We start from the raw sequence: 22,464 nt of genomic DNA on the forward strand, positions 1-22,464 counted from the left end.
TTTTGGGTTGGATGACTTTTTGGTGGTAATAGGTGTCTTCCTCTACTCGGATTTGGCTGTCAATTTTTTTCTACACTTTTAGGAGTATTTTGTGCAAGAATATGCATTAAAATCGTCTGCCTAAGAAAAATTGAATTTTTTTGGGGACTTTTTTTGGATTTTGGATTTTTGGGTTGGATGACTTTTTGGTGGTAATAGGTGTCTTCCTCTACTCGGATTTGGCTGTCAATTTTTTTCTACACTTTTAGGAGTATTTTGTGCAAGAATATGCATTAAAATCGTCTGCCTAAGAAAAATTGAATTTTTTTGGGGACTTTTTTTGGATTTTGGATTTTTGGGTTGGATGACTTTTTGGTGGTAATAGGTGTCTTCCTCTACTCGGATTTGGCTGTCAATTTTTTTCTACACTTTTAGGAGTATTTTGTGCAAGAATATGCATTAAAATCGTCTGCCTAAGAAAAATTGAATTTTTTTGGGGACTTTTTTTGGATTTTGGATTTTTGGGTTGGATGACTTTTTGGTGGTAATAGGTGTCTTCCTCTACTCGGATTTGGCTGTCAATTTTTTTCTACACTTTTAGGAGTATTTTGTGCAAGAATATGCATTAAAATCGTCTGCCTAAGAAAAATTGAATTTTTTTGGGGACTTTTTTTGGATTTTGGATTTTTGGGTTGGATGACTTTTTGGTGGTAATAGGTGTCTTCCTCTACTCGGATTTGGCTGTCAATTTTTTTCTACACTTTTAGGAGTATTTTGTGCAAGAATATGCATTAAAATCGTCTGCCTAAGAAAAATTGAATTTTTTTGGGGACTTTTTTTGGATTTTGGATTTTTGGGTTGGATGACTTTTTGGTGGTAATAGGTGTCTTCCTCTACTCGGATTTGGCTGTCAATTTTTTTCTACACTTTTAGGAGTATTTTGTGCAAGAATATGCATTAAAATCGTCTGCCTAAGAAAAATTGAATTTTTTTGGGGACTTTTTTTGGATTTTGGATTTTTGGGTTGGATGACTTTTTGGTGGTAATAGGTGTCTTCCTCTACTCGGATTTGGCTGTCAATTTTTTTCTACACTTTTAGGAGTATTTTGTGCAAGAATATGCATTAAAATCGTCTGCCTAAGAAAAATTGAATTTTTTTGGGGACTTTTTTTGGATTTTGGATTTTTGGGTTGGATGACTTTTTGGTGGTAATAGGTGTCTTCCTCTACTCGGATTTGGCTGTCAATTTTTTTCTACACTTTTAGGAGTATTTTGTGCAAGAATATGCATTAAAATCGTCTGCCTAAGAAAAATTGAATTTTTTTGGGGACTTTTTTTGGATTTTGGATTTTTGGGTTGGATGACTTTTTGGTGGTAATAGGTGTCTTCCTCTACTCGGATTTGGCTGTCAATTTTTTTCTACACTTTTAGGAGTATTTTGTGCAAGAATATGCATTAAAATCGTCTGCCTAAGAAAAATTGAATTTTTTTGGGGACTTTTTTTGGATTTTGGATTTTTGGGTTGGATGACTTTTTGGTGGTAATAGGTGTCTTCCTCTACTCGGATTTGGCTGTCAATTTTTTTCTACACTTTTAGGAGTATTTTGTGCAAGAATATGCATTAAAATCGTCTGCCTAAGAAAAATTGAATTTTTTTGGGGACTTTTTTTGGATTTTGGATTTTTGGGTTGGATGACTTTTTGGTGGTAATAGGTGTCTTCCTCTACTCGGATTTGGCTGTCAATTTTTTTCTACACTTTTAGGAGTATTTTGTGCAAGAATATGCATTAAAATCGTCTGCCTAAGAAAAATTGAATTTTTTTGGGGACTTTTTTTGGATTTTGGATTTTTGGGTTGGATGACTTTTTGGTGGTAATAGGTGTCTTCCTCTACTCGGATTTGGCTGTCAATTTTTTTCTACACTTTTAGGAGTATTTTGTGCAAGAATATGCATTAAAATCGTCTGCCTAAGAAAAATTGAATTTTTTTGGGGACTTTTTTTGGATTTTGGATTTTTGGGTTGGATGACTTTTTGGTGGTAATAGGTGTCTTCCTCTACTCGGATTTGGCTGTCAATTTTTTTCTACACTTTTAGGAGTATTTTGTGCAAGAATATGCATTAAAATCGTCTGCCTAAGAAAAATTGAATTTTTTTGGGGACTTTTTTTGGATTTTGGATTTTTGGGTTGGATGACTTTTTGGTGGTAATAGGTGTCTTCCTCTACTCGGATTTGGCTGTCAATTTTTTTCTACACTTTTAGGAGTATTTTGTGCAAGAATATGCATTAAAATCGTCTGCCTAAGAAAAATTGAATTTTTTTGGGGACTTTTTTTGGATTTTGGATTTTTGGGTTGGATGACTTTTTGGTGGTAATAGGTGTCTTCCTCTACTCGGATTTGGCTGTCAATTTTTTTCTACACTTTTAGGAGTATTTTGTGCAAGAATATGCATTAAAATCGTCTGCCTAAGAAAAATTGAATTTTTTTGGGGACTTTTTTTGGATTTTGGATTTTTGGGTTGGATTTTTTTTTTTTTTTTTTTTGGTGTTTATTTTTTTTGTTTGATTTGGTTTCTTGTGTTTTTTTTTTTTTTTTGGTTGGTTTTTGGTTTTTGTTTTTATGTTTTTTAAATTTGCATTGGATTTGGTGTTTTTTTTCTACTTTTTTTGAATTTTTTTGGGTTTTTTTTTGGATTTTGGTTTTTTTTGGTTTTGGTTTTTTTTGGATGACTTTTTGGTGGTAATAGGTGTCTTCCTCTACTCGGATTTGGCTGTCAATTTTTTTTCTACACTTTTAGGAGTATTTTGTGCAAGAATATGCATTAAAATCGTCTGCCTAAGAAAAATTGAATTTTTTTGGGGGACTTTTTTTGGATTTTGGATTTTTGGGTTGGATGACTTTTTTGGTGGTAATAGGTGTCTTCCTCTACTCGGATTTGGGCTGTCAATTTTTTTCTACACTTTTAGGAGTATTTTGTGCAAGAATATGCATTAAAATCGTCTGCCTAAGAAAAATTGAATTTTTTTGGGAGACTTTTTTTGGATTTTGGATTATTGGGTTGGATGACTTTTTGGTGGTAATAGGTGTCTTCCTCTACTCGGATTTGGCTGTCAATTTTTTTCTACACTTTTAGGTGTATTTTGTGCAAGAATATGCATTAAAATCGTCTGCCTAAGAAAAATTGAATTTTTTTGGGGACTTTTTTTGGATTTTGGATTTTTGGGTTGGATGACTTTTTGGTGGTAATAGGTGTCTTCCTCTACTCGGATTTGGCTGTCAATTTTTTTCTACACTTTTAGGAGTATTTTGTTCAAGAATATGCATTAAAATCGTCTGCCTAAGAAAAATTGAATTTTTTTGGGGATTTTTTTGGATTTTGGATTTTTGGGTTGGATGACTTTTTGGTGGTAATAGGTGTCTTCCTCTACTCGGATTTGGCTGTCAATTTTTTTCTACACTTTTAGGAGTATTTTGTGCAAGAATATGCATTAAAATCGTCTGCCTAAGAAAAATTGAATTTTTTTGGGGACTTTTTTTGGATTTTGGATTTTTGGGTTGGATGACTTTTTGGTGATAATAGGTGTCTTTCTCTACTCGGATTTGGCTGACAATTTTTTTCTACACTTTTAGGAGTATTTTGTGCAAGAATGTGCATTAAAATCGTCTGCCTAAGAAAAATTGAATTTTTTTGGGGACTTTTTTTGGATTTTGGATTTTTGGGTTGGATGACTTTTTGGTGGTAATAGGTGTCTTCCTCTACTCGGATTTGGCTGTCAATTTTTTTTCTACACTTTTAGGAGTATTTTGTGCAAGAATATGCATTAAAATCGTCTGCCTAAGAAAAATTGAATTTTTTTGGGGACTTTTTTTGGATTTTGGATTTTTGGGTTGGATGACTTTTTGGTGGTAATAGGTGTCTTCCTCTACTCGGATTTGGCAGTCAATTTTTTTCTACACTTTTAGGAGTATTTTGTGCAAGAATATGCATTAAAATCGTCTGCCTAAGAAAAATTGAATTTTTTTGGGGACTTTTTTTGGATTTTGGATTTTGGGTTGGATGACTTTTGGTGGTAATAGGTGTCTTCCTCTACTCGGATTTGGCTGTCAATTTTTTTCTACACTTTTAGGAGTATTTTGTGCAAGAATATGCATTAAAATCGTCTGCCTAAGAAAAATTGAATTTTTTTGGGGACTTTTTTTGGATTTTGGATTTTTGGGTTGGATGACTTTTTGGTGGTAATAGGTGTCTTCCTCTACTCGGATTTGGCTGTCAATTTTTTTCTACACTTTTAGGAGTATTTTGTGCAAGAATGTGCATTAAAATCGTCTGCCTAAGAAAAATTGAATTTTTTTGGGGACTTTTTTTGGATTTTGGATTTTTGGGTTGGATGACTTTTTGGTGGTAATAGGTGTCTTCCTCTACTCGGATTTGGCTGTCAATTTTTTTCTACACTTTTAGGAGTATTTTGTGCAAGAATATGCATTAAAATCGTCTGCCTAAGAAAAATTGAATTTTTTTGGGGACTTTTTTTGGATTTTGGATTTTTGGGTTGGATGACTTTTTGGTGGTAATAGGTGTCTTCCTCTACTCGGATTTGGCTGTCAATTTTTTTCTACACTTTTAGGAGTATTTTGTGCAAGAATATGCATTAAAATCGTCTGCCTAAGAAAAATTGAATTTTTTTGGGGACTTTTTTTGGATTTTGGATTTTTGGGTTGGATGACTTTTTGGTGGTAATAGGTGTCTTCCTCTACTCGGATTTGGCTGTCAATTTTTTTCTACACTTTTAGGAGTATTTTGTGCAAGAATATGCATTAAAATCGTCTGCCTAAGAAAAATTGAATTTTTTTGGGGACTTTTTTTGGATTTTGGATTTTTGGGTTGGATGACTTTTTGGTGGTAATAGGTGTCTTCCTCTACTCGGATTTGGCTGTCAATTTTTTTCTACACTTTTAGGAGTATTTTGTGCAAGAATATGCATTAAAATCGTCTGCCTAAGAAAAATTGAATTTTTTTGGGGACTTTTTTTGGATTTTGGATTTTTGGGTTGGATGACTTTTTGGTGGTAATAGGTGTCTTCCTCTACTCGGATTTGGCTGTCAATTTTTTTCTACACTTTTAGGAGTATTTTGTGCAAGAATATGCATTAAAATCGTCTGCCTAAGAAAAATTGAATTTTTTTGGGGACTTTTTTTGGATTTTGGATTTTTGGGTTGGATGACTTTTTGGTGGTAATAGGTGTCTTCCTCTACTCGGATTTGGCTGTCAATTTTTTTCTACACTTTTAGGAGTATTTTGTGCAAGAATATGCATTAAAATCGTCTGCCTAAGAAAAATTGAATTTTTTTGGGGACTTTTTTTGGATTTTGGATTTTTGGGTTGGATGACTTTTTGGTGGTAATAGGTGTCTTCCTCTACTCGGATTTGGCTGTCAATTTTTTTCTACACTTTTAGGAGTATTTTGTGCAAGAATATGCATTAAAATCGTCTGCCTAAGAAAAATTGAATTTTTTTGGGGACTTTTTTTGGATTTTGGATTTTTGGGTTGGATGACTTTATGGTGGTAATAGGTGTCTTCCTCTACTCGGATTTAGCTGACAATTTTTTTCTACACTTTTAGGAGTATTTTGTGCAAGAATGTGCATTAAAATCGTCTGCCTAAGAAAAATTGAATTTTTTTGGGGACTTTTTTTGGATTTTGGATTTTTGGGTTGGATGACTTTTTGGTGGTAATAGGTGTCTTCCTCTACTCGGATTTGGCTGTCAATTTTTTTCTACACTTTTAGGAGTATTTTGTGCAAGAATATGCATTAAAATCGTCTGCCTAAGAAAAATTGAATTTTTTTGGGGACTTTTTTTGGATTTTGGATTTTTGGGTTGGATGACTTTTTGGTGGTAATAGGTGTCTTCCTCTACTCGGATTTGGCTGTCAATTTTTTTCTACACTTTTAGGAGTATTTTGTGCAAGAATATGCATTAAAATCGTCTGCCTAAGAAAAATTGAATTTTTTTGGGGACTTTTTTTGGATTTTGGATTTTTGGGTTGGATGACTTTTTGGTGGTAATAGGTGTCTTCCTCTACTCGGATTTGGCTGTCAATTTTTTTCTACACTTTTAGGAGTATTTTGTGCAAGAATATGCATTAAAATCGTCTGCCTAAGAAAAATTGAATTTTTTTGGGGACTTTTTTTGGATTTTGGATTTTTGGGTTGGATGACTTTTTGGTGGTAATAGGTGTCTTCCTCTACTCGGATTTGGCTGACAATTTTTTTCTACACTTTTAGGAGTATTTTGTGCAAGAATGTGCATTAAAATCGTCTGCCTAAGAAAAATTGAATTTTTTTGGGGACTTTTTTTGGATTTTGGATTTTCGGGTTGGATGACTTTTTGGTGGTAATAGGTGTCTTCCTCTACTCGGATTTGGCTGTCAATTTTTTTCTACACTTTTAGGAGTATTTTGTGCAAGAATATGCATTAAAATCGTCTGCCTAAGAAAAATTGAATTTTTTTGGGGACTTTTTCCAAAAATTTTTTTTTAATCGAAAAAATTTATAAATAGAAAAATTTAAGGTTATATATAATAAAATCGTTTTCCTTACGTCAAGACGAATCGATCGATATATATATAAAGTATACATTTGAAGTAAATTTAAAGAATTAATGAATGTTAAAAAATCAAAAATTGACATTTTGGCAATAAAATTTTGCTTTCTCCACGAGGAAGCAAATTTTTTTGCTGATCGTAAAGAGGAAGCAAAATGTTCATGTAATGAACATCTGAATTTACAACTTGTTTGGTATTGAATTGATAATAAATTTCAATACAAAAATAAAGTTAAAATCAACAGTAACGAAAATTAAATTGGACATAATATTTAGAACTAAATGAACAAAATAATATTTTTATTAAATTAAAAATTAAATTTTTGAAAATTAATTTACAAAATTAATGAGAAAATTAGTAAATTAAATAAGGAACAAACGTTAAAATTAATTTAAATATTAAAAAATTATTAATAAAAAATATTTGCAAAAAAATTTTTTTTAATTGAAAATGAATAATTATTATTAATAAAAAAAATGTAATATTTAATTTTGAAATAAACATAATTTCTATATTCAAAATTATAAAAAAAATTATTATTATTGTTATTATTAATTATTATTAAAATTCTTAAAATAAATATTTAAAAATTTAAAAAACATGATTAAAACAAAAACCTTTCTAAATATTCAATCTGAAAATTAAAAATAGAAAAATCGAAAATATTAACAACTCACTGTTATTTCCTTATTGCTGGGATTTCGCACATTTAAAATACTCGTTGTACTTTTTTCCTTATTCAGAGAAACCTCAAGAACAACACGCGTTGTCGGTTGAAATGGCGCTAGCACCAAATCAAAATTATTTTTCAAATTTCCCTGATCCATGATAATTTTTTCTTCTCGTCTTTTTTTACGTTTCACTATATTAAACAAAAAAAAAAACACCCACAAATAATTTTTTTTATTTTCGAAATTTAGAATTTTTATTTTTTTTTTACTATGTATATTTATGTATTTTTATGCCCTTATTACAAAAATCACAATGAAAAAATCAAAAAATTTAATTTTCACAGATAAAACCGTAAAAAAAATTTAAAAATTATGGCATTTTGCGATTTTTGGGTAAAATTTGCAAAATTTTGAAGAATAATTTAAATGAAAATTTTAGATTTTATTAAAATAAATTTTTTATGTTTTATACACTTTTTGAAAATTTTGCATATTTTACCCGAAAATCGCAAAAACCATAAATTTGGATTGTTTTTTTTGGTTTTAACCAAAAAAAAAACTTTTAATTTTTAAAAATACTGGGAAAATTAGAAAAAAAAATCTTTTAAAAGTCGTAAATTTCAAAAAAAAAAAATCAAAACCGTTAAATAAAAAAAAAATCATCAGAAGCCGGTTAAAAAATTTTTTTTTATCTAAATCGAAAATATTAAATTTTAAAAATGGCGTCAATTTCCCAATTTATGTAGAATATAATTAAATATAAATTAAGATAAAAATCTTACCACATGACGAGAACATTAACACACTTTTGACATAATTTATGACGAGCAAAACATTTCTGAATTTTTTTTTTTGTTTTCTTTAAGGTTAACTTCCAACGAGAAACTACAATATTACTGACACTATAGATTTTTACGTGCGATAACTAAAATTCACAACTTTTTTTTGATACATTTTATAAACACTTTTTTTTTCCTCGATAAATATCTAAAAATAAGATAGAAGAAAAATATTTTTTTGTTGAAAATTAATAATGATACTTTAATGCCGGAAACACGTGCTACACATACAGGATTTTATCGCCATTTTCGAAAAAAAAAAAAAAAAATTATATTATATCTAATGAACTAAAGATGGCGCAGTGATTCAGTTTTTAAACATAATCAAAATTTAAACTGACGCCTGTTAATTATTTTTTGATTTTTGAAAAAAAAAATTTTCCTAATCTAGTTATAATTAATTAATTAATAATAATATAACAATAATATAATAATAATAATATATTAGTAATAATATAATAATAATTATAATAATATAATAGTAATAATATAATAATAATAATAGTAATAAGAATAATAATTTTTGGTAATAATTTACCAAGAAACGGTTTTGAATTTTCCCGCGTAATTATAAATATCGCGTAGCACATGCGCAGTCGAATCAAAACAAGTTTGACGCGCATTGACTAAAAAACCACGTGCGCAACTATTATTTATATATATATATGGCATTTAATTCCAAATGATATAGAAAAGAAATTAGTGATATTTATTTAAAAAAAAAAAAGAACAAATAATGGGTGATATGAAGAAAAAATTTTCCGACGCCGATAAAGCAAAGGAAAAATATTATAAAGTTATACAAATTCCACCAATTCCGGTAAGTATAAAAAAAATTCCATTTTTTAGGTTAGAAAACAAAATTTACACTCACAATTTTCTCTAAATTTTGATATATATATATAATTATAAATTTTATTCGTTAAAATATAATTTTCTTTTAATTATCAATTAATAAATATATTATATTTTAAAAAAAAAAATGTGTTTTTATATTCGGGAAAAAATTTATTTTTTTACGATTTATAGGTTAGGAATAATTATTTTTTATATATTTAATTATTTAAACGAAAAAATTTTTTCGTGTTTTTTCTTTCGATTAAGTAAATTTTTTTTTTCAGGATAAATGGAAATTGGTTCCTGCTTTTTTAAAAGGCAAAGGATTAGTTCGTCAGCATATTGATTCATTTAATTATTTCATTAATGTTGAGGTGAAAAAAATCATTCAAACAAATGAAATGGTTTTCAGTGATGCTGATCCTGATTTTTATCTCAAGTAAGAAATTTATTTAATTTTTTTTTTGTTTTTTTTTCTAATTCAAAAAAATTTATATTTTATTAAATTTAAATATATATATTAATATAAATCAATCTTATATTTTATAATAATAATTTTTATAATAATTTTATTAGAATATTAAATAAAAAAAATAATTATAATAATTTTTTTTTAGTTTAATAGAAAAAAGAAAAATAAATGTAATAATAAATAAATAATTGAAATTTTTATTTAAACACAGCAAAGACAGAATTGGACAAAAAGAACTGGAAACGGAATTTTTTTTTAAAAATTAATATATAAAAATTAAAACTGCATTAAAATTCAAAAAATAATATAAAAAAAAAGAAAATAAATACAAAAACTAAAAAATTTTCAAATTAATTAATTTTTGAATTTAAAATTTTCAAACTATTTTTAAAAATTTTTTAATTTTTACTACTTGTTTAATAATAAAAAAATAATACATCCAGAATTGGGCAAAAAGAATTGGAAACGGAAATTTTAATTTAAATTTAAATTAAAAATTAAAAAAAATTAACGTATTAAATAAATAAAAGAAAATTTAATTTTTTTTTAGAACAGAAAATAAAATTTACAATTAAAAAAAATGGAGAAAAAAGAAAAGTAAATAATGAATAAATTAAAAAATATAAAAATGAAAAATACAGGCCTCGAATTATAAGACTTTTTCGACTATTTCCGACCTTTTTTTAAAAAATACGACTTTTTTTTGACTTATTTTAATAAAATGCGACGATTTCGACCTTTTTTTTACATTTTTAAAAAAGTTTTTTAAATAAAATATATTTTTTTTTTTAATATAAAATGCAGATTTTCTTCAGATCTTCTTTATTTCAATTATTTAACAAATTTTTTAACTAACATTCTTCACTAAATTAATTATTTTTAATAATTTTAATGAAATTCAATTCACAAATTAAATTATTTCAAATTATTTTTCAATTAAAATTTTTATAAAATTAAAACAATTATTTATAATTTTAAAAACAATCAAATAAAATTACCAAAAAATTTTAATTCAAAATCATAAATCAATTTAAAATCAAATAAAATTGAATTATTTTCAAAAATTTCAATTAAAAATCAGCTAAAATTCAATTATTACCCAAAATTTCAATTCAAAATCAATTAAAATTCAATAATTATCCAAAATTTCAATTCAAAATTAATTATTATCAAAATTTTCAACCGAAATTTAAAGTAAAATTACATTATTTTCCAAAATTTCAATTCAAAATTTTTTAAAATTCAATTATTTTACAAATTTTCAATTTAAAATCAAATAAAATTCAATTATTACCCAAAACTTCAATTCAAAATCAATTAAAATTCAATAAATATCCAAAATTTCAATTCAAAATTAATTATTATCAAAATTTTTAATTAAAATTCAATTAAAAATAAACTAAAATTCAATTATTCTCAAAAATTTCAACTCAAAATTATTTATTATTAAAATTTTCAATCAAAAATCAACTAAAAATTGAATTATTATCAAAAATTTCAATTATAATTCAATTATTTTCAACAAATTTTGAATTTAAAAGCTTCTAAAATTTAATTATTTCTAAAATTTTTTGCAAATTTAACTATTTCAATTATAACTCTAAGGAAATTTAATTATTTTTAACTATTTTTTATAATATTCTTTGAAAATTCAACTATCTGAAAGCATTTTTCAATTAAAAATGGTTTTCAAATTATTGTATTTTTGTCTGCAGTTTCTAATAAATTTTTTAGTGAAAAAAAAAATTTTAATTAAAAATCACTTGAAGTTCAATTAATTTCAAAAATCTCAATTGTAAATCTCTTTGAAAATTTAATTACATTTAAAAAATATTATCCAAAAATTATTTGATAAATTATTTGATAAATTATTTTTAGTTCTGTAAAATTTAATTATTGTCTGAAAATTAACAATATCTTTTGAAATTCAATTATTTTTAAAAATTTCAACTTTAACCCTTTCAAAAGTATTATTATTTAAAAAAAAAATTATTTAAAAATCTGTAAAATGTTTTTGTTAAAATAAAAAAAAAAATCGATTTTTCCGACTTTTTTTTGTGCCCATAAGTCGATCCGAGGCCTGAAAATATTTAATTAACAATTAATAATAATTAATTAAAAATATAAAATTATTTACTAATAGTTTAATAAAAAAAAAAAAAAAATTAGTCGATAGAAATTTTAAAATACGAATTTTCTTTTTGCGCTTAGATATTTAAACGTTTATGTGGGAACACCTGATATTGAAGAGGGAATAAATGGCTCATGTCCATCAACACCAATGGATTGTCGTTTACGTGATTTAAATTATTCAGCGCCAATTACTGTTGATATACAATATACACGCGGTCATGAAACAATAATAAGAAATAATTTACTTCTCGGTCGTATGCCAATAATGTTACGTAGTTCAAATTGTGTATTAACAAATAAATCACATTATGAATTGGCACAATTAAAAGAATGTCCACACGATCCTGGTGGTTATTTTATTATTAATGGACAGGAAAAAGTAATATTAATACAAGAACAATTATTAAGAAATCGTATATTACTTGAGGAGGATAGTAAAAATTGTATTGTCGCAATTTGTAATAGTGTTACACATGAGAGAAAAACACGTACAAATGTTATTGGCAAAGGTGGCAAATATTATGTGAGACTCAACATTTTTTCAGATGTAAGTCATTCTTTGTTTTTTGAGGAATTTAAAAAAAAATAAATTAATTTAATTTAAATAAAATAAATAATAATAAATTAAATAAATAAAATAATAAATTTAATTTATTTTAAATTAATTTGAATGAAAAATTCTAATTCGAACAAATTAAAAATTCGACTCGATAATAATTATAACAATTGAATTTCCATAAAATGAAAATTTAAAAAAAAATTTTTTCTAAATCTCTTTTCTCAGGATGTGCCGATTGTCGCAGTTTTTAATGCCCTGGGTTTTCAATGCGATCAAGAAATTGTACAAATGATTGGCACTGAGGACAATATAAGTGAGAAATTGTCAGCAAGTTTAGACGAATGTCAGGACATTAAATCGCAAAATGAAGCTTTATAGTAAGGAAAAAAAAATCTTTTTTCCTTATTACAAAAATTACTAATTTAATTCTTAAAAAAATAAATATTCTCCAATTTTTTTTTGATATTTAATTTTACAGAAAAAAAATTTAAAATTTTGAATCAAAATTAAAAAAAAAATTTCTATTCATTATTTAATTTACTATTTAATAACTAATTTAATTAAAGAAATAAATATTCTACAATTTTTCTTGATATTTAATTTTACAAAAAAAAATTTATGAAAATTTAAAGAAAATTTTATTATTTTATTACTAATTTAATTAAAAAATAAATATTATACTACAATTTTTTTTTTAAATTTAATTTTGTATTTATTTATTTATTTATTTGATTTATTTATTTAATTTTACAAAAAGAAAAATTTTTTTTATGAAAATTTAAATAAAAATTTATTATTTTATTACTAATTTAATTAAAAAATAAATATTATACAATTTTTTTTTTATTTAATTTTGTATAAAAAATTATGTATCTATGTTTTTTTCGAATTTAATTTTACTTTTCTTATTTTCCAGTTATTTAAGTAGCAAACGAAAACAAAAAAGATTTAATGTTGTAAAATCGAATCTCTACGATGAAATGAAAGATATTTTGGCGACAAATTTATTGTCTCACGTTCCGGTAAGTTGTGAATGAAAATTTTGCAAAAAAAAAAACTTTTTTTTTCTCTTTTCGTAGAAATTTAAATATTAAAATAAAAAAAAAAAATTTTTTTTCCTTCTTAGGTCGTGGACTTTAGTTTTAAATTGAAAGCCGTTCATTTGGCTTTAATGGTACGTAAAGTGATAATGGCACAAAATGATCGTAGTTTATTGGACGATCGCGATTATTATGGAAATAAACGTTTAGAATTGGCTGGCTCTTTGCTTGCTCTCATGTTCGAAGATCTTCTCAAAAGATTCAATTGGGAGGTAAGAAAAGAAAAAAATTAATTAAAAAAAAAAAAGCTATTTCCAATATTGTATTTTAAAATTACATTATTATTTATTAATTTTTTGATAATAAATTTTTCCAGGCCTTTAACAGTTAGAAAAAAAATTAATAATAATGAAAAATATTAAAGACCTCGAAATATTTTTATTATTTTTTATTATTATTGTTTATTATTATTATTATATTATTATTATTATTATATTATTATTATTTATTATTATTATTTTTCTTTTTTATTTTTATTTATTATTAATATTTTTTCCATTTAAAATTTTAGTTGAAAACAGTGGCTGACAAAAATATACCAAAAATAAAAGCCGCACAATTTGATATTGTGAAATACTTTCGACAGGACAAAATAACGAGTGGTTTGGCTTTTGCAATTTCAACTGTGAGTAGATTTTTTGTACATTCTTTTTTTTTTTTTTTTTTTTTTTTGGAGAAAAAAAGAATAAATTCCTTTTTCACAAATTTAAATTAAATTATAAATTAAAAAATTTTTTTTTAAAAAGTTACAATTAAAAATCGCAAATAATTAAGAAAATAATAAATCTATATTATTTTTAATAATTTTAATAAAATTCTTCACAAAATTCAATTATCTTAAACTATTTTTCAATTAAAATTTTTATAAAATTTAATAATTGTTTATAATTTAAAAAAAAAAAAAAATTATCAAATAAAATTACCAAAAAAAAAAAAATTTTAATTCAAAATCACACTTGAAATATTATTTATTTTCAAAAATTTGAAAAGTTGAAATTTTTAGAAATAATTAAATTTCAAAAGATATTGTTAATTTTCAAAAACAATTATTAAATTTTACAGAACTAAAAATAATTTATCAAACAATTTTTGGGAAAACATTTTTTAAATTTAATTGAATTTTTAAAGATTTAAAATTGAGATTTTTGAAATTAATTGAAACTTTAAGTGTTTTGTAATTAAAATTTTAGATGATTTCACTAAAAATTTATTAGAAAATCAGGACAAAATACAATAATTTGAAAATCATTTTTAATTGAAAAATGGTTTCAGATAGTTGAATTTTCAAAGAATATTATTAAAATAGTTAAAAATAATTGAATTTCCTTAGAGTTATAATTGAAATTATTAAATTTCAAAAAATTTGAATTCAAATTTTTGAGAATAATGAAATTTTATTTGATTTTAAATTTGGAAAATAATTGAATTTCAGTTCATTTTGAATTGAAAATTGAGGGAAATAATTGAATTTTAATTGAAATTTTGGATAATAATTTAATTTAAGTTCACTTTTGATTGAAAATTTGGATAATAAAATTTTGAATAGAAATTTTAAAAAATAAATGAATTTTATTTCATTTCAAATTGAAAACTTGGTAAATAATTAAATTTTAAATAGAAAATTTTGGATAATTATTGCATTTTTAATTGATTTTGAATTAAAATTTCGGGTAATAATTGAATTTTAGTTGATTTTGGATTGAAATTTTGGAAAATAATTGAATTTCAAATTGAAATTTTTGAAAATTATTGAATTCCACTTGAAATTAAAGAAAATAATTGTATTTTAAATTATTTTGAATTGAATGCTTGGAAAATAATTGAATTTTAGTTGATTTTGAATTGAAAATTTTTAAAATAATTGAATTTTAATTGAAATTGGATAATAATTGAATTTTAGTTGATTTTTGATTGAAATTTTGGAAAATAATTGATTTTGAATTGAAATTTTTGGGAAATAATTGAATTTTAATTGAAATTGGATAATAATTTAATTTAAGTTCATTTTTGATTGAAAATTTGGATAATTAATTTTGAATAGAAATTGTAGAAAATAATTGAATTTTATTTCATTTTAAATTGAAAACTTGGTAAATAATTGAATTTTAAATTGAAAATTTTGGATAATTATTGGATTTTTAATTTATTTTGAATTAAAATTTCGGGTAATAGTTGAATTTTAGTTGATTTTGGATTAAAAATTTTGAAAATAATTGAATTTTAGTTGATTTTAAATTGCAAATTTTGAAAATAATTGAATTTCAATTGTAATTTTGGAAAATTATTGAATTTTAGTTGATTTTGAATTAAAATTTTGGAAAATAATTGAATTTCAATTAATATTAAATTGAAACTTTGGAAAGTAATTGAATTTTACTTGATTTTTAATTGAAATTTTGGAAAATAATTGAATATTAGTTGATTTTGAATTGAAAATTTTTAAAATAATTGAATATTAGTTGATTTTGAATTGAAAATTTTTAAAATAATTGAATATTAGTTGATTTTGAATTGAAATTTTGGAAAATAATTGATTTTGAATTGAAAATTTTTAAAATAATTGAATTTTAATTGAAATTGGAAAATTATTGAATTTTAGTTGATTTTGAATTAAAATTTTGGAAAATAATTGAATTTCAATTAATATTAAATTGAAACTTTGGAAAGTAATTGAATTTTACTTGATTTTTAATTGAAATTTTGGAAAATAATTGAATATTAGTTGATTTTGAATTGAAAATTTTTAAAATAATTGAATATTAGTTGATTTTGAATTGAAAATTTTTAAAATAATTGAATATTAGTTGATTTTGAATTGAAATTTTGGAAAATAATTGATTTTGAATTGAAAATTTTGGAAAATAATTGAATTTCAATTAAACTTTTGGAAAATAATTGAATTTGTATTGAAAATTTTGGAAAATAATTGAATTTCAATTAAAAATTTTCAAAATAATTGAATTTTAGTTGATTTTGAATTGAAAATTTTTAAAATAATTGAATTTTAATTGAAATTGGAAAATTATTGAATTTTAGTTGATTTTGAATTAAAATTTTGGAAAATAATTGAATTTCAATTAATATTAAATTGAAACTTTGGAAAGTAATTGAATTTTACTTGATTTTTAATTGAAATTTTGGAAAATAATTGAATATTAGTTGATTTTGAATTGAAAATTTTTAAAATAATTGAATATTAGTTGATTTTGAATTGAAAATTTTTAAAATAATTGAATATTAGTTGATTTTGAATTGAAATTTTGGAAAATAATTGATTTTGAATTGAAAATTTTGGAAAATAATTGAATTTCAATTAAACTTTTGGAAAATAATTGAATTTGTATTGAAAATTTTGGAAAATAATTGAATTTCAATTAAAAATTTTCAAAATAATTGAATTTTAATTTGTTTTTGAATTGAAAATTTTGGGAAATAATTGAATTTTAATTGAAATTTTGGATAATAATTTAATTTAAGTTCATTTTTGATTGAAAATTTGGATAATTAATTTTGAATAGAAATTTTTGGAAAATAATTGAATTTTATTTCATTTTAAATTGAAAACTTGGTAAATAATTAAATTTTAAATTTGAAAATTTTGTGGATAATTATTGGATTTTTAATTGATTTTGAATTAAAATTTCGGGTAATAATGTTTATTTTGAATTGAAATTTTTAAAAAATAATTCAATTTTATTGTGATATTTTTTTTGTTTTAAATTATAAACAATTGTTAAATTTCATAAAAATTTTAATTGAAAAATAATTTTGATTATAATTTGAATTTGTGATGTATTTCATTAAAATTATTAAAAATAATTAATTTAGTGAAGAATCATTTTAGTTGAAAATTTGTTAAATAATTGAATTGAAGAAGATCTGAAGAAGATCTACATTTTATACTAAAAAAAAAAATGTATTTTATTTACATTTTCTTTTCAAATGTAAAAAAAAAATGTCGCATTTTATTAAAATAAGTCGATAAAAGTCGTATTTTTGAAAAAAAAGTCGGAAAAAGTCGTATAATCCGAAACATATAATTTTCATTATTATCATTTAATATGTAATAATATTCTAATAAATTAAATTATTATTGTTAATATTAATTTCTTTATAACAAACAATTAAATACTAAATTTGACGCGGCGCGTTTAATTTTGCTAGTTGAAAATAAAAATATAAATAAAAAATTATTTAGGGAAATTGGACAATAAAACGTTTTAAAATGGAACGTCACGGTGTTACACAAGTTTTATCGAGACTCTCCTATATATCCGCATTGGGAATGATGACAAGAGTGAATTCACAATTTGAAAAAAGCAGAAAAGTCTCAGGTCCACGTTCATTACAGGCGTCACAATGGGGAATGCTTTGTCCAAGTGATACACCTGAGGGAGAGGTAATTTTTTTTTTTTTTTTTCGAAATTACACTTCGAAGTGTAGAATTTTTTAAATTCTCAGCATGAAAGAAAATTTATTTATTTTTTTTTTAATTCAAATTTAGGGTTGCGGTTTAGTAAAAAATTTGGCATTAATGACGCACATTACAACTGAAGTTGAAGAGGAACCTTTAGCGAGAATTGCATTTCATCTTGGCGTACAAGATCCGGGAATGCTTGGTGGTGAAGAAATACATCAAGATGGTGTTTACATGGTTTCATTAAATGGAACATTACTCGGTGTTGTTAGAAATCATGAGAGATTGATAAGAATATTTCGTAAATTAAGAAGAAAATGTTGGATAAGCAGTTTTGTTTCAATTTATTCACAACCAAAATTTAGGTGAATTTAAAATTTTTCTATTATCTAAACAGAAATTTTTATCTAAAGAAAAAATTCTTTATGAATTTATATAAAATAAAAAATTAATTCTTTTTTTTCAGATGCATTCACATAAGTTCGGACGGTGGAAGATTATGTCGTCCTTATTTAATTGTCAATAATGGTCAACCATTATTGCGTAATGAACATATGAAACTATTGGAACAGGGTTTGAGAACATTTGAAGATTTTTTACACGAAGGTAAGAACAGTTTTCGAAACAAAATCGTATTCAGATTAATTTTTTTCATTTTTTCCAGGTATAATTGAATATTTAGATGTTAATGAAGAGAACGATAGTTATATTGCATTTGACGAGAGTCAAGTTAATATAAAAACAACACACATGGAAATTGAACCATTTACAATACTTGGTGTTTGCGCTGGTCTTGTACCATTTCCCCATCATAATCAAAGTCCACGTAATACATATCAATGTGCAATGGGTAAACAAGCAATGGGTACAATTGGTTATAATCAACGTAATCGAATTGATACATTAATGTATAATCTTGTTTATCCACAAGCGCCAATGGTAAAATCACGTACAATTGAATTAATAAATTTTGATAAATTACCAGCTGGACAAAATTCAATTGTTGCTGTAATGTCATATAGTGGTTATGATATTGAGGATGCACTTGTTATTAATAAAGATTCAATTGATCGTGGTTTTGGACGTTGTTTAGTTTATCGTAATACAAAATGTTTATTAAAACGTTATCCAAATATGACATATGACATTATACTTGGACCAATGTTAGATGGAAATACAAAAAAACCAATATGGAAACATGATGTATTAGATATGGATGGTATTGTTGCACCAGGTGAAATGCTTGAAAATCGTAAAGTAATGATTAATAAATCAGTGCCAAAAGAAACAAATAATCAACATGTTAGCGGTGGTGGTCAACAAAATCCAATTGAACATCGTGAACAATCGGTACTTTATAAAGGTGCAATACCATCGTATGTTGAAAAAGTAATGATATCAAGCTTTCAGGATAATTCATTTTTATTAAAAGTTTTATTAAGACAAACAAGAAGACCGGAAATTGGTGATAAATTTAGTAGTCGACATGGACAAAAAGGTGTGACGGGTTTAATTGTTGAACAACAGGATTTACCATTTAATGATCAGGGTATTTGTCCGGATATTATTATGAATCCACATGGTTTTCCATCGCGGATGACTGTTGGTAAATTAATTGAAATTATCGCTGGTAAAGCGGGAGTATTAAAGGGAGAATTTCATTATGGAACTGGTAAGTGAATTTTATAAAAAATAGGTATTCTTGCCACTAAATCATATCGGATTAATGTATTTCTTTTTTGTTTTAAGACAGTAATTTTTATTTTTGTTTTTTTTCGATTAATTTTACAAAAGCAGGTATGCTTGCCACTAGAACATATGGGAATTATAAAATTTTATTAGCAATTACTAATTTTTTTTTTGGAAAATGCTAATATAAAAAAAATTACCTACATAGAAATCTACATTACCGACTGATGATAATTTTTTTGAAAAATGATAATATGAAAAATTACTGACATAGAAATCTACCTTACTAACTGATGGTAAAACAGGAAAATGAAAATATAATAATTTACCGGTATAGAAATCTACCTTACCGACTGATGGTAAAGTGAAACATTACCTACCTTACCTTTAATTATGGTAAAACAGTTTTAAAAAAGTTGGTAAAATTTCAAAAAAAAATTTATTTATCATTAGTCGGTAAGGTAGATTTCTGTGTCGGTAATTTTTTATATTTTCATTTTTCAAAAAATTTCTGTACCATCAGTCGGGAAGGTAGATTTCTGTCTAAGTAATTTTTGTATTTTTATTTTTAAAAAACTGTTTTACCGTCAGTCGGTAAAGTAGATTTCTGTGTCGGTATTTTTTATATTTTTTGCCACTACATCATATCGGATTAATGTATTTCTTTTTTGTTTTAAAACAGTAATTTTTATTTTTATTTTTTTGTCGATTAATTTCACAAAAGCAGGTATGCTTGCCACTAGAACATATGGGAATTATAAAATTTTATTAGCAATTACTAATTTTTTTTTTGGAAAATGATAATATAAAAAAAATTACTTACATAGAAATCTACCTTACCGACTGATGGTAATTTTTTTGAAAAATGATAATATGAAAAATTACTGACATAAAAATCTACCTTACTAACTGATGGTAAAACAGGAAAATGAAAATATAAAAATTTACCGGTATAGAAATCTACCTTACCGACTGATGGTAAAGTGAAACATTACCTACCTTACCTTTAATTATGGTAAAACAGTTTTGAAAAAGTTGGTAAAATTTCAAAAAAAATTGTTTAACATCATTCGGCAGGGTAGATTTCTGCGTCGGTAATTTTTTATATTTTCATTTTTCAAAAAATTTCTGTACCATCAGTCAGGAAGGTAGATTTCTGTCTCTGTAATTTTTGTATTTCAATTTTCAAAAAAACTGTTTTACCATCAGTCGGTAAGGTAGATTTCTGTGTCGGTATTTTCTATATTTTTTGCTACTAGATCATATCGGATTAACGTATTTTTTCCTGTTTCATAAAAGAAATTGAAAATTCTCAAAAATTCAATTACAGTGATACCCACGTGTATCGAACCCATCAGATTTTTTCCGGTCCCTTGAATTTTCCTATATAAGTCTGTGTTAAAATACCCGCTTACATCGGACCACTTTTTAGACTCCTTGAGTTAAATTTTTCTTCTATATACAATTTAAATTATAATTGAAGTTTTATTAATAATTATTAATTTTCATAAATAATTATTGTTATAAAAATTACCAACATAGAAATCTACATTACCCACTGATGGTAAAACAGGAAAATGAAAATATAAAAAATTACCAACATAGAAACCTACCTTACCGACTAATAGTAAAACAGGAAAGTATAAAAATTACCGGCACAGAAATCTACCTTACCGACTAATGGTAAGAAATTGTTTTTTTGAAATTTTACCAACTTTTTCAAAACTGTTTTACCATACGTAAAGGTAATGTAGGTAAGGTTTTATCTTACCATCAGTCGGTAAGGTAGATTTCTATGTCGGTAATTTTTTAAATTAGCATTTTCAAAAGATTTTCTTTGCCATCAGTCGGTAATATAAATTTCTATGTCGGTAATTTGTTATATTTTCATTTTTCCTATTTTACTATCAGTCGATAATGTAGATTTCTGTGTCGGTAATATCTATTTTTTTTGTAATTAATAATTTTTTACGTAAGGGCGAAATAAAAACAAAATCAATTTTCAGCATTTGGAGGCTCAAAAGTAAAGGATGTTTGCGATGAATTGGAAAAACAAGGATACAATTATCTCGGAAAAGATTTCTTTTATTCCGGAACAACTGGTGAACCATTGCAGGCTTATGTTTATTCGGGACCTGTAAGAATAATTTACTATTAATTTCATATTATTTATCTAAATTTTTTTTTAAATATAAAATTGGAAGCAAATTAATTTTTGGTTTTCGAAAGTTGAGGCACGTAAATTTTTAATTTTTTTTCTTGTTGAGAATGTTTAAAAAAAAAAATTTCTGTTTTTTTTTTTTGTTTTAAAGGTGTACTATCAAAAATTGAAACACATGGTACAGGATAAAATGCACGCGAGAGCAAGAGGACCGCGTGCAGTTTTAACACGTCAACCAACTGAGGGTCGTTCTAAAGAAGGTGGTTTACGTTTAGGTGAAATGGAACGCGATTGTTTAATTGCATATGGTGCAAGTAATCTTCTTGTTGAAAGATTAATGTTATCGAGTGATGCATTTGAAGTTGATGTTTGTAAAGGTTGTGGCCTAATGGTTTACAGTGGACATTGTCGTAGTTGTGAATCAAAACAAGATAAAGATAAAAGAAATGCCGGCGTTTCGACAATTACAATACCGTATGCATGTAAACTTTTATTTCAAGAATTACAATCAATGAATATTGTTCCACGATTATCGACAAAACCAATGAGTGAGAAATAAAAAAAAAATTCTCATTTTTTTTTAAAAGAATTTTTTTGTTTTATTTTCCGCAAAAAAAAAAAAAATTACTGATTTTGAATATTTAAAAAGGACTTTTAATTCAATTTTTGTTTTTTTTTTTAATTTAGACTTGAAATTTTAATTGAATTATCAATTTTTGTTTATATTTTTCTACATTTTTTGTTTTTTTATTGGAAAAGAAATTCTATTTTAAATTTTTAGATTTAAAAGTTAAAACTATTTTTTGACTATAAATGTCTATAAAATAAATAAAAATATTGTTCGGTAATTTTTTCAGTTGGAAATTTGTAATTTTGATTCAAATCACTCCATTTTTTTTTGTAAATATTTTTCAAAAATTCATTTGTCCACGAATTTATTTACTATTTGTAAATCTCGAGTATTTATTCGTAATAATAATAATAATAAATACTAAACGTAAA

The 22,464-nt window shown here is 24.4% G+C and overlaps 3 protein-coding genes across 3 annotated transcripts in view; 2 read left to right on the top strand and 1 right to left on the bottom strand.

Annotated features, from left to right (window-relative positions):
• Positions 1–8,331, bottom strand: part of LOC127290012 (protein abnormal spindle-like) — a 30,191-nt gene extending 21,860 nt beyond the window's left edge. The window contains exons 1-2 of the mRNA XM_051318353.1: positions 8,038–8,331; positions 7,262–7,446 (exon numbers count right to left, since the gene is read on the bottom strand). Coding sequence (XP_051174310.1) covers positions 7,262–7,446; positions 8,038–8,053 — 201 coding nt within the window. The 5' untranslated portion in view covers positions 8,054–8,331. The remainder of the gene's footprint in view (positions 1–7,261; positions 7,447–8,037) is intronic.
• The window catches only part of LOC127290022 (transmembrane protein 70 homolog, mitochondrial), a 144,682-nt gene that overhangs the window by 92,280 nt on the left and 29,938 nt on the right, over positions 1–22,464 (top strand). The gene's annotated exons all lie outside the window — the stretch shown is intronic.
• On the top strand, positions 8,736–22,051 carry LOC127290014 (DNA-directed RNA polymerase III subunit RPC2). Its single transcript, XM_051318355.1, has 13 exons — positions 8,736–8,914; positions 9,216–9,370; positions 11,615–12,083; positions 12,321–12,472; positions 13,012–13,117; positions 13,222–13,407; positions 13,707–13,820; positions 17,394–17,594; positions 17,700–17,977; positions 18,079–18,218; positions 18,277–19,284; positions 21,308–21,438; positions 21,614–22,051. The coding sequence occupies exons 1-13, from the start codon at positions 8,831–8,833 to the stop codon at positions 22,019–22,021; spliced, it is 3,432 nt and encodes a 1,143-aa protein (XP_051174312.1). The 5' UTR covers positions 8,736–8,830; the 3' UTR covers positions 22,022–22,051.

Source organism: Leptopilina boulardi, unplaced genomic scaffold (genome assembly GCF_019393585.1).
Source record: "Leptopilina boulardi isolate dan_hultmark-lab unplaced genomic scaffold, ZJU_Lbou_2.1 LbouV2_55, whole genome shotgun sequence".
NCBI lineage: Eukaryota > Metazoa > Arthropoda > Insecta > Hymenoptera > Figitidae > Leptopilina > Leptopilina boulardi.